General features: G+C 41.7%; 1 protein-coding gene across 1 annotated transcript; it reads right to left on the bottom strand.

Moving 5' to 3' along the window:
* Positions 1-215: 215 nt before the first annotated feature.
* LOC118354883 (60S ribosomal protein L31-like) lies at positions 216-701 on the bottom strand. Its single transcript, XM_035717019.2, has one exon. The coding sequence runs from the start codon at positions 655-657 to the stop codon at positions 280-282; it is 378 nt and encodes a 125-aa protein (XP_035572912.1). The 5' UTR covers positions 658-701; the 3' UTR covers positions 216-279.
* Positions 702-12,274: the final 11,573 nt, after the last annotated feature.

Here is a 12,274-nt window from a genome sequence, read left to right as displayed (position 1 = left end):
CTTTGGTTGTTTCTGACTGATGGGCAGACAGAGGTTATAGATGCTCTTAGTGTATCTACAAGAAAGCCATGAGAAAGGACACCACCTTCATGGGGCTTGCTGTGAGCCCATTACAGTTTCTCTATATTGAAAATAGCCAACCAACCCAATCAGATCCTTTCTCTTGGGCAATATGAATGACAGGGAGTCAGAGGAAAGGTAGGTCACTGAATCTAATGTCTTTCCTTTCCATTTTTTTTTTTTTTTTGCAGTTTTATACCTTTATTTGACAATCAGCGATTAGTTCTCATCCACATTAACAGTCTGTAGATTTTTGAAAGTGGTGACAGGTACGTAGGTAACCAGCGTGTAGAGCTTGTTTGGTGAATCTTCATCCTCGTTACATTTTCTGGACAACCGCACACGGATACGGTATGGAACATTCCTTATTCCTTTGGCCCAGACAGCTTTGTTGAGCCTGGTGTCAATGCGCACATCTGGAGTTCCCATCTCCTTCATGGCAAATTTCCGGATCTCTTTGAGTGCCCGAGGGGCATGCTTCTTGAAACCCACTCCATGGATACGTTTGTGAATGTTGATGGTGTATTCTCTGGTCACTACCTCGTTGATGGCAGAACGGCTCTTCTTCTTCTCGCCACCCTTCTTTGCGGGAGCCATTCTGCCGGGCCCTAGTTGGAAAGGAAGACTAATGTCTTTCCTTTCCAAATAATGCATGAAGCCTGCTGTTTATCCCAGTCCTTGAAGTACTGGGGACTTGGAGTTACTAGGGCTAAAGAGGACATTGCCTCGCATCAAGATAATGCAACTCCATTAATGGAAGGAATTGGGATGCTTCGCCTTGAAACTTTCAAAAGTCAAATATAAAAGTCTAATTATTATGTTCATTGAAAAGGTAAGGACATGCAGTCTCAGGAAAATTAAGAAATCCAGAAGTCCCCTGTCTAGGAAGTGGGACAGCTAGCCTCTGCAACCCTGGCTACAGATTTTAATTAACCAAAAACAAAACAACCTAACTGAAAGTTTTTAAAAATTAAAACTAAGTTAAAATTTTTTAATGTATGTTCTTTAGATAATAAAAACAAAAACCTATAGCATGACCTGGATGAATCTCTGGGGAATTATGCTGAATAGAAAAAATACAATTGCAAAAGGTTACATATTATGATTCTATTCATATAACATTTTTGAAATGATGACATTTTAGATAGGGAGGCTAGATTTATAGTTGCTGGGGAGAGATGGGGACAGAGGTGGGGTTGGTGGTCAGCAGGCTTTGATTCCAAGCTGGATGGTGTGGACACTGTTCCTTTTGCCCAGAGCCAAAGCAGAGTGAGTTTTGGGTCAGATGTTTTTCAGTGAGCCAACCCACAGGAAAGGCTTGGCTTCCAGAGTAATTTCTTAACTCACTGTCCACCCTAGAGAAATTAAGTGAAGTTGTAAGTTTTTCAAATGGTTAGTGTGGCACTAAGATTGATACACAGGTACTTCCTTGGGCAGAAAGAACGTATACAGCAGCTTAGTGTTGCAGGGTCAACTGGACTTGCAGGTGACAGTGAAGATTGATGACAACTACAAACCATCTCATCTGTTTTGTGGAAAGACAGGGTGACCAGATGGCTTGGGAAGTGAAGCCTAAGAAAAACACAGTTCCAGCTTGGTACAACTCAGTTCTTTCTGAGCTTTTGACTGCTCGCAGCCAACAGGCCAATGGTAAGGGCAAAGATGTACAAGAAGTCTGGCAGATAGTGCAAGAGAGGAGTGAGGTGAAAGAGACAGCAGAGGACATGTGTGGAATTCACAGCTTGAATAGACTGTGCTTGGGCTCTGTCAGAGACTGTGAGGCTCTAAGCAAGTCTCTTAGTCTGAGTTTCTGATTCCTCATTTGCAAAACAGAGCAATGAATCCTTACTAGCCCATTCCCAATTGGTTGGGACAAACAAATGGAATAATGTAAGTAATAAATATCTTGTCAACACTTACATTATTTGCAAATGCAAAGAATATAATGCGATTTGGCAAGATTCCTACTAGTGGTCTCTAAATTTCTGGACCTATAATTTGGCAAGTAAGTCAATTCCACCCAAAGGCTGATGGGCCCATGGCCCTCAAGTGAGCATCACTAAAGGATCAGGTCTTGCCAGCAGCCACCGCACTTACCAACAATTCATGGATGGGTCATACCATGGGAGAGGAAGGGAACACGATGGGCCCCATCTGAGCTGAGCTCTAAGAACTTCAGCCAGCTTCCTACTATGTTTCCATAGCTGACCCTTGGCCCAAAGAATCCCTTTCTATGCATATAGAAAGTCTTTAATAATGAATAAATGCTCATCTAATTTGGCAAGGGTTCTTTTCTTTTACTCTTAGGTAATTTGGGAAATCACCGCTTTTGGAAATGCTGCACAGGAGAGGGGAGACTCTCATGGTGGGTAACACTGGGAGAGAGAGGCACTTAGGGTTGGGCTGAAAACCATCTTTGACAAGTGGCATGGTGTGGCAGAAAGCATGTTGGCTCTAAATGCAAGTAGCTGTGTGAGTAACCTAGCTTTGTCTCCTCTGAGCCATGGTTTTCTCACCTATAAAATGGTGACGACAATAGTGCTCTCCTCACAGAACTGTCCCGAAGATCAAATGAGATACACAGATATGGTACAGCTGGCACAGAACAGGAGCACAATAATTTGGATCTTCAGGAGCCTTGTATAGCTAAACTTGTCTTCTTTGTAGTTCCTGGGAATGCACCTTATCAAACATGGGATTTGATGGCAAACACAGACTCATATTAATGCTACATCAATTACAAGCTACGCAATCTTCAGCATTTTAGCTAATCTCTCCTAATCTCTGTCTCCTCAGTGTAACACAGAATTTAATAATAGCTATTAATATGGTTGTTTAGAAAGGTAAACAAGTAGTAAATGTAAAGTGTCTTAAGACCTCACCTTACACACAGTTTGAGTGCAATAAACAGTTGTTCTCACCATAACTATCTTGGGTGTGGCAGCAGGCGTGCACAGAGAAATGAAGGACAGTGTCCACAGAGATCACTATTATTTTTAAGAATCCTCACTAATCCTTGGTTCCACCTGTGCAGTAAGTTCTTCCTACTTGAGTTCCACAGTAGTTCACACTAAAGGACTTCGGGAGTGTGGATGAGCCAACAGGATAGCATGATTGCCAAAAAAACGATGGATGGGATCCCAACACCACACCTAGACTACGGGCTGACACATTCACGTTGGTCATGAATGAACTGGAGAGCATGTCAATGGGAGCACGTGTGATGGGAAAGTGGCTGGAAAGATGCCATGTGAGAAATGTCTGAGGGACTGGGACAAGAAAAACTAAAGAATGAGTACAAATAAACCAGTATTTGAAGGGCTGAAGAGGAAAGGATGATTTCATTTATTCTTCATTCCCTGGAGAGCAGGACTCAGAAGAATGGGCTGAAGTTATTTGGGGATACAACTCAAAGAATGTTCTGACAATGTGGCTGTCTAGCAGTGGAGCGGGCCTGAAGTCCAGTGAAGGGGGGCCTGAGTCCCAGAACCTGGCACTTAGGGGCAGAGGTGGGTAGGCAGGCATGCACATCCCCCACGTCCTGCACAACTCTGAAAGTCTCTCTCAGGAGAGGCCCATGAAACAGCTTTGAATTAGCAAGTCATTTATATAAGCTGATTCCTTCAGTGTTACAAATCTTGGGGGCACCACAAAAAGATTCAAGGGAAAGATATCTTATTTACCTCAATACTAGTTATAGTTCCTACAGTACAGAAAAGGCCCAATCTACATATTTCACAAATACAAAATGCTTCTCTCTTCTAAGGAGGGTGCCTGAAGTGCCAAGCCAACTTCTTTCTCATGTTAAATTTCTCGTTCCAACAAAATAGTGAAGAAAGGAAATTATAATCACTAACATTTAAAAGTGGACTTTGAGGGCAGCCCGGGTGGCTCAGTGGTTTAGCGCCACCTTCGGCCCAGGGTGTGATCCTGGAGACCAGGGATCGAGTCCCACATCAGGCTGCCTGCATGGAGCCTGCTTCTCCCTCTGCCTGCATCTCTGCCTCTCTCTCTGTGTCTCTCATAAATAAATAAATAAATAAATAAATAAATAAATTAATTAATTAATTAATTAATTAATTTTTTAAAGTGGACTTTGAAGAAGTAAAATGCTTCATATTTGCACGTATTATTTAATAGCACAAACTTCAGTTTGCTTACATGCAATATGGGGATGATAGTGATATTCACCTCTAAGGACTGTTCATTCATTCAACAAACATCTGAGCTCATATTATGGCCCAGGCCTGGTTCTACTTGCTAGGAACTTACATCACTGAGCTAAGAAGACACAGCCCTTGTGGAGTTTATATTCTAGCTGGGGGAGATGGCAATAGATGCAGTAAGTAAACTAGAGTGTGTTAGCGTGAACATACTATGTAAAAGTGCTATGATAAAGTTACACAGGGACAGGGAGGAGGAGGCGGCAGTTTCTGAGAAAGGATTCAGGAAGCTAACATTTTAAAAATTACTGTATGGACAGGTTCAGCAGAAAGTCTTCAGTCTGTGTTAGCTATTCTTACCGTGGAGACTTCTGAGCTTGCAGGACCTACTGCCGTCCAGTCCTGAATTACTGAATAGGTGACATGTATTCAAAACCAAAACTAAAAGGGAATGGATCCTGATATTGTTTCCAAGTAGAAGAATCAATGAAAATGCCAGATCTCTGGCATTTTCTCACATATGCCAGGATGCTGGTAAGAATCTGCAGGAAATACAGAAATGCAGGAACTAGGGCTTGAATGCAATTACATCAGGTGAGTGACCTAACTTTTCTAAGCTTTAGTTTCCCCCCTAAATTTGACCGGGGCTACTGTAACATTTGGTAATCACATATTTAAAATGCTGGGCACACAGCAGGTACAGTTAGTTTACATTATTATCATAGTCCAAACTCCTCTGAATTTTCAGATTCTGTGTTCAGGATGAAAAAATAAGGCTGTATATTCCTCAGGAGGGAACATTCCACAATCATGTGTTGCTAGGAGTTGGCCTAAGGTCACTTGTTATGAGAACAAACCAGGAAAACATAAGGAAGCGTTCAACTGATTAAATGCTCAGTCCAGTTCTGCAGCCTAACTCCTTGGCTGCAGTCTTCAGAATTCCAGAAGATGCAAACAAAAGACACACTGATCCACTCAAAACAGTCCTTCGTGCAAATCTGAGGATTTAGCCAAAAAGCAGCCAAAAGGATTTATGAGGTGTGCTTTCCTCCACAGAGCCTCAAGTCAAGGAGACACACAGGCTCCCTTGAATCAGCCCTATTTTCCCAGAGACCTCTTTCGCATGGTCCCTCTGCTTCTTCCCACTCAGAGAGGCTCGGGAAATGAGAATTTAATTTGTGTGAACTTTTTCTCTTGGGGACTTTACAAAGGAGCTCTTTTCTGTTTACCCCTATCAATCCCACTTCCACAAGTTCTGAAGCAAATGAAAGATTTGAAGTAATTATTGGTGTTAGTGCCTTTTCTACTAGCCATCCCCAGATCAGAGGGCTATTTCTAGAATTGGAAGTCCTCCACTCACTCCTGGATGGCATAGCAACCCCTCATCTGCTGATGGGAGATTTGCATCCAGCAAATGTGCTCCTTCCAGGGTAGCTGTAACCAGCTGGCACTTCAAAAGGAATACAGGGGGACAAAGGTGTGGGCTTTGCTGGGTCTAAGTCAGTGATTCTCAAACAATCTGTGGTGAAGGGCCAGTTTGTTCTTATTTCCAACCCATCATGGACTGATAACTTTCATAAAATCCAATAAAAGTTAATTGCTAGGAAAAAATTTAAAGACATAAAGTGCAAGCCAATGTTTTATTACCAAATTCAACACTCATAAAATTACTGTCACATTGTGAAAATGTTAAATGTTTATTCACAACTTCTGTATTTTATCTAGCTGTGGATTGCAGCACTGATTTGCCACTGGTGAGCCACGAACACTTTACTTGGAACACAAAGTCAACTTGCCCCCTTTCCCTGTGAAATATTTGAGTGCAGTGGTTGGCACATAATAATCACTCACTAAATATTAGCTGTTGCTGTTCTCCCCAGGTTGGTGAGACAAGGGGACATGTTAACCAAGAGGCTGAGATGGAGGTCAAGTTCCTACCCGGTTGCTACTGACCTTGGACAAGTGTCTTCACTGTTCTGTTAGTTCCAAAATATAAAATACATAATGAGACAATCTAGAGTCTAACACCTAAATCAGTGACTTGTGAATGTAACTGAAACCCAGTGAGAAAAAAAAAAAATGCATGACGTCCCAGGACACAAACCCACCAACACACTCTTGAGCAGGCAACTGCAATTTCATGAAGTATTATCCTTACCACATGCTATGCATTGTTTATTTTCTGTTTATTTTGTTTTCAAATGATGCTCAAGACTTCTTTGATTTCAAACCCACAGCTTGAAAAATGCTAGAGCAAATGATCTCCAGGGTTCCTATCCTCAATGATAGGGATAATGAGTAAGTAGGTTCCTGTCAGTCATTTACAATCTGATTTCCATTTAGAACGGACATTATTAAAGACAGGAACATCGAAAAGTTTTTGCTGCTTTTGTTGAAGCCAGCTGATTCTACACTGGATATTCTTTAAAAAAATTTTTTTATTCAAGTGTAATTACAGTGTCACATTAGTTTCAGGTTTACAATGTAACAATCCAACCATTCCATACATTTCTTAGTGTTTGTCAAGATATACGTACTTAATACCCTTTAACTATTTCACCCCATCCCCCACCCCCAACCTACACTGGGATATTCTTAGTGAATCTATTGGTCTTAGACTCACACCCTTGGATGGTAACCCAGAGGCATCACTGAGTAACTCCTACCTGCCCTCCTGCAAGTTTCCTTCGGGCAAATGTGACCGACGATTGTGAGCGAATTTCCTTATTGGATTTTGCTGTCTGGCCTAAGTTGCCTCCTTTCTTCTGGAGAAAAGGGGCAGTAGTGGGAGTCAACAGGCTGCCTAACTGTTGGGACTGCACTGGTATTTTCACTCCTTCACATGTTAGAAGCAGCAGGAGAGGACTTTGTAGGAAAGGAATACTGACGTGCAGCCTTCTGTGTCAAAGGTGATTTCATAGTCCTTTTATTCTTTTAATAAATCATGTAAACTTGTGAACTGCAATTCCGTTGAAGAATAAAATGTGAAATCATTTCCAATGACTTCTACTTTTGTGCTCAGTATAACCTCCCCTTTCCTCTTTACTAAGAACATCTTCCCTCGGCCTCCTGATCTGGGCAGCTAAGCGTTTGGTTTGGTAACTTAACCCTCATAATATTCAGCATGAGGCTCTGTAGCTCTCTCCAGCTGAGGTGTCTTGGAGCTCTGGGGTGTGGAATGGAGTGAGGTGGTCTCAGTTGCACCCCTCACCTTCTCCCTGAGCTGATTCTTCAGTTGCTTCATTTCCATCCACAGTGAATTTGAGAGCAGGTTCTGAGGAAATGACACCTTTCAAAAAAGTTCCATCTAAATGCTAGCTTGCCTCTTCATGAAATTCAAAAGGATATCTTGAGGTGATGCCCCCCCCCCCCATCCTTGGTGAGTGTGAGTTTTCTGTCTGACTAGAAGCCTGCACTTTAGGATACTATCCATATCCTGGCTTGCTCCTGACGGGCACATGTGTGAATTCTTTCCTGAGAAGCACTGCCAGGGTTCCCCTCAGGAGTTGTGGGGAGTGTTCTCCCTTTTCATTTATTTACTTATTCATGTGGGAGAGAGAGAGAGAGGCAGAAACACAGGCAGAGGGAGAAGCAGGCTCCATGCAGGGAGCCGGACTCAGGGGTCACACCCTGAGCCGAGGGATCCCATGGGGAGTGCTCTCCTGTCAGGCACTAGTCCCAAGCCATTTTCTGTGGATTCACTTGAGACCACAGTGTACAAGAAACATCATACCTGTGTCCCACCAAATTTGTCCTCTCTTTCTCTACTCCTCTTAGCTTTGCAGAGTCGACAGGAGGACCTCTTTCTGGGATAATGCTCACCAATTTTCAGACAAAAATTGATCTCCAAGTTGAACGCACTCTTCTCTGCAGGTGGTTTCCTCAAGAGTTGACATCCCTCCCTCTTTTACATGAGTGTGAGGGATGAATGCAATTCAAGAATTGGTTCTGCTGAAATGACCTTTTGAAAAACCTTCGGAGGAAAATGCTGGCCACAGAGCTGCAGTCCTGTGGCCACAGAAAAGTGTGGGTTTTGGAAGCCTGAATTTTACTTTTTATTTGTATTTCAGTGTAGTTACACAATGTTATATTAGTTGGAAAACTGGACAGCTGCAAGTAAAAGATCAAATCAGACCACTTTCTAACACCAAATACACAAAATCAAAAGGTAGTTAAGTACCTAAATGTCAAACATGGGGTTTTTTTTTAATTCCTTTTTTTTTTTTTTTTTTTTTTTTACCATGAGCTCTTCTCACATCTTCTTAGAAAACAGTAAAGACTCCACTTAGCATCTCACACTATCTCAGATTTCTACTGTAAGCCACGTTGCAGGCTCTGTGAACAAAGCAAAAGACAGACATATGGTCTGTGTCCTCAAGGAACTCCCAGTCTAAGGACACATCAAATATATGTATTCCACACACACATGTAATTGTGACAAGTGCTCTGAAGGAAAAACACGGTGTGACACAAGACTGGACATGGTGTGAGGAAAGAGGTCTCTAAGGAATTAATATTTAACCAAAGGCTAAGAAACAACCAGGTGGAATGAATAGCAAAGATATCCCAGGCAGAAGTAAATGCACCTAAGGCAGAAAGACTTCATTCCCCAAGGGGTGGGCCTGTCAACTGGGCACAAAAGATGAAGTCAGAGAGGCAGTTGAGAGGCAGCCTGCCCAGGACCTCCAGGTAGGTTAAGGACAATAGTATTGGTCCCAAAAGTAAAGAAAGCCATCAGAGGGCTCTTTTGGTGCCATGATCAAATGTTCATTTTAAAAGGGTAATTACAGCTGCACAGCTTGAGAGCACATCAGAAGTCAAGAATGGAATGGAGAGGGCAGCATGTATGGTGGAAGGTAAATTTTAAAGCCATTTCTATATACGCTGGGTCTAATCCCTTTGCAAAGCCTCACCTACTAAACAAGTTTCAAGAGCAAGGTTGAATTAAGTTAATACCAATTTAATTTCCTATACTTTTCCTGTTCTGGATTCATACCCTTCCTCTTACCATTTGCCAGCTGGGTGGCTTAGGGATCCCCTGGGCCTCCTCAGGTTCCTCACTTAGGAACCGAAGCACACTCTTCTACTCTGAAGATTTACATTAGGGTGAAACAAGACCTGCATCCATGGGTGCTCAACAAACATGGATTCATCTCAAGCAAAGAATCCTGTCCATTAAAAAAAGGAAGGCCTCTTCTATTTGATCCAATTAAACAAAATTCTACATATATAAATTATGCAAGAGATTGTCCAGGATGCATTTACTATATAATGGCAAATTTTATGGTATTAGAATAATTTAAGACCTGCTAGGTGAGTCAGGATTTTTTTACACTAAAATGAAGAACACTAAAAAAAAAAGAAGACTGATGTCTACACATTTTATTGGCAGACATTTAAAAATTGTACATATCTACAAAGGGGTGAGCAAAGGTACCACTGCTTCTCATTCTGATGCCCATGGCAGACACTGGTAGATGTAGACGGGTAGGTACAGCACCTCTTTTAGTGGACCAGATTTAGCTTCAGGAATCTCAACAAAGTGCTCTAGGCAGCTACCTTCCACTGACCCTAAAATATTCCCAGTATGAAGGTACTCATTTTCTTTTTTCCTAAAATTTTATTTATTCATGAGGGACACACACACACACACACACACACACACACACACACAGAGGCAGACACACAGAGAGAGAAGCAGGCTCCATTCAGGGAGCCTGATGTGGGACTCGATCCTGGGTCTCCAGGATCACACTCCAGGCTGAAGGTGGTGCTAAACCGCTGGGCCACCAGGGCTGCCCGGTACTCATTTTCCAAATGAAAAAATATTATATATGTATCAAGCAATGGGAATCTAAGTAATATACCTGGAATTTGATTTACAAAGAGCACAGAATGAAAACGAATTTCCCACTGACTAAATTGGACCTGTTCTCCACATCTTAACAGCACTACCCATCTCCTCATAATCTCATGGAAAACAGAAGTACACTAACAGCCCAAATGCATAAAAATATCATCAGCTTACTTGATTCCATTTCTACTATGTGAATTGTTTTAACATACATTACTTTAGAGGCATGTATTACAACCCCAAACCCTTTCAAACAATTTAAAGAACTCCAGCTGAGAATGTTCCAGGCACATTCTCATACTTGGCATTCTCTGTCAATGGGAATCCTCACAATCATCATGTTTTGGATACAAAAGAAAAAACGTGTTTTGGTGCTTCCCTTACTCCTGCCCATACTGAATGAGATTTTATGTGGTAAAAGATTAACGGAATAGCTAATGGTAAGAATGAACTGTATGACACTAATTACTTAAATATGAATGCAGACTTTTAAGAAAGCAATTTTTAGGAGGAAAAAGCCTCTATAAGAAGCACAGAAACACAAAGAGGCTTGCTGTCTCAAAGAACAATTGGTCTGGACACAAACTCATGGACATTTATAATTGCCTGGTTATTCAGAGAAGCTAACAATGTATTAGGTACAGCAAAATATTCAAAATTGGTGTGGCAGGGTCAAGAGCTCACCCCACTTGCTCCAACTTAAGTCAGAATACCGCATAGGATCTGGTGGGGGCAGTTCCTACAACTACAATCTGATTTCCAAAGCATGGCCCCAGGTAAAGAGCTTTGTGATGAAGTAGATAAAGTCCACAAATGAATGCTTTTACTCACGGCTAATAAAATATGATCCCTAAGAGATTATTGCTGCCTATTTCTTGTCTCTACGTTTTTACTTATTTTCAAATTTAGACATGTAATAACAAATAGAACTCTTTCACAATCAACAGGAAGCTTAGGACACTTTTAATGAGGCTAGTTGTATTTGAGTAACAAGTCCGATGTTTAAAAGTTTGATTTAAAAAAAAAATAAATGGGGCAGCCCTGGTGGCTCAGCAGTTTAGCGCCGCCTACAGCCCAGGGCCTGGTCCTGGAGACCAGGGATTGAGTCCCAAGTTGGGCTTCCTGCGTGGAGCCTGCTTCTCCCTCTGCCTGTGTCTCTGCCTCTCCCTCTCCTCTCTCTGTGTTCTCATGAATAAATAACAATCTTTAAAAAAATAAAAAATAAGTTTGATTTATAACTAGACATTATTGTTTCTGCATTTTGAGAACATGCCACACTTGAATGTTCCTTTAGTCATCAAAATGGTCACATATATACATATAGCTATGTGTATATATACAATTCATGATACATAGTACATTGCACATGTATATATGTATCTCATATATAATACATACGACCTCATCTTTACCACAGTTCCAAAGAAGCAGGCAAATGAGGCACGTGGAGCATGGAGAGACCCAGCAAGCCACCCTGATTTCACCAGAAACAGAGTAAAGCCAGCAAGAGATGCCCCATCACATCACTGTCTATTGAGACCCTTTTCCCATTTCACTTCTGGTATTCAGTTAGGCTTCATTTTCTTTCTATTTTACAAAATTTTGTAACTATGCTAAGTGATATCAGAAATCCTGGAAACAGGTCTTAACAGTCTATAGACTAGAGAGGTTTAAATGCAGAAAAACATGAAAATTATGTTAACATTTTAATTTTTTAAGATTTTATTCATTTATTCATGAGAAATAGAGAGAGAGAGAGAGAGAGAGAGAGGGAGAGGCAGAGACACAGGCAGAGGGAGAAGCAGGCTCCATGCACCGGGAGCCCGACGTGGGATTCGATCCCGGGTCTCCAGGATCGCGCCTGGGCCAAAGGCAGGCGCTAAATCGCTGCGCCACCCAGGGATCCCTTTTTTTTTTTTAAGATTTTATTTATTTATTCATGAGAGGCACAGAGAAAGAGGCAGAGACATAGGTAGAGGGAGAAGCAGGCTCCTTATAGAGAACCTGATGCGGGACTCGATCCCACCAGGATCACATCCTGAGCCGAAGGCAGACACTCAACCACTGAGTCATCCAGGTGCCCCAACATTTTAAATTCTTAATTGAAACTGTTAGCTTCACACTGAAGACTAAGGAAGAGAGCATTCAACTCACTCCTGTTGTTGGCTCCAACAGTGCTTTTACCTTGAAATGCTTT

The sequence above is a fragment of the Canis lupus genome, chromosome 5 (genome assembly GCF_003254725.2).
Source record: "Canis lupus dingo isolate Sandy chromosome 5, ASM325472v2, whole genome shotgun sequence".
In the NCBI taxonomy this organism is placed as follows: domain Eukaryota; kingdom Metazoa; phylum Chordata; class Mammalia; order Carnivora; family Canidae; genus Canis; species Canis lupus.
The sequence above is the reverse complement of the archived record's forward strand: the minus strand, read 5'-3'. Positions and strand labels throughout refer to the sequence as shown.

Bases quoted from the DNA above. Each gene is read 5' to 3' on its own strand.
- LOC118354883 (XM_035717019.2), bottom strand. From the start codon at position 657: ATGGCTCCCGCAAAGAAGGGTGGCGAGAAGAAGAAGAGCCGTTCTGCC.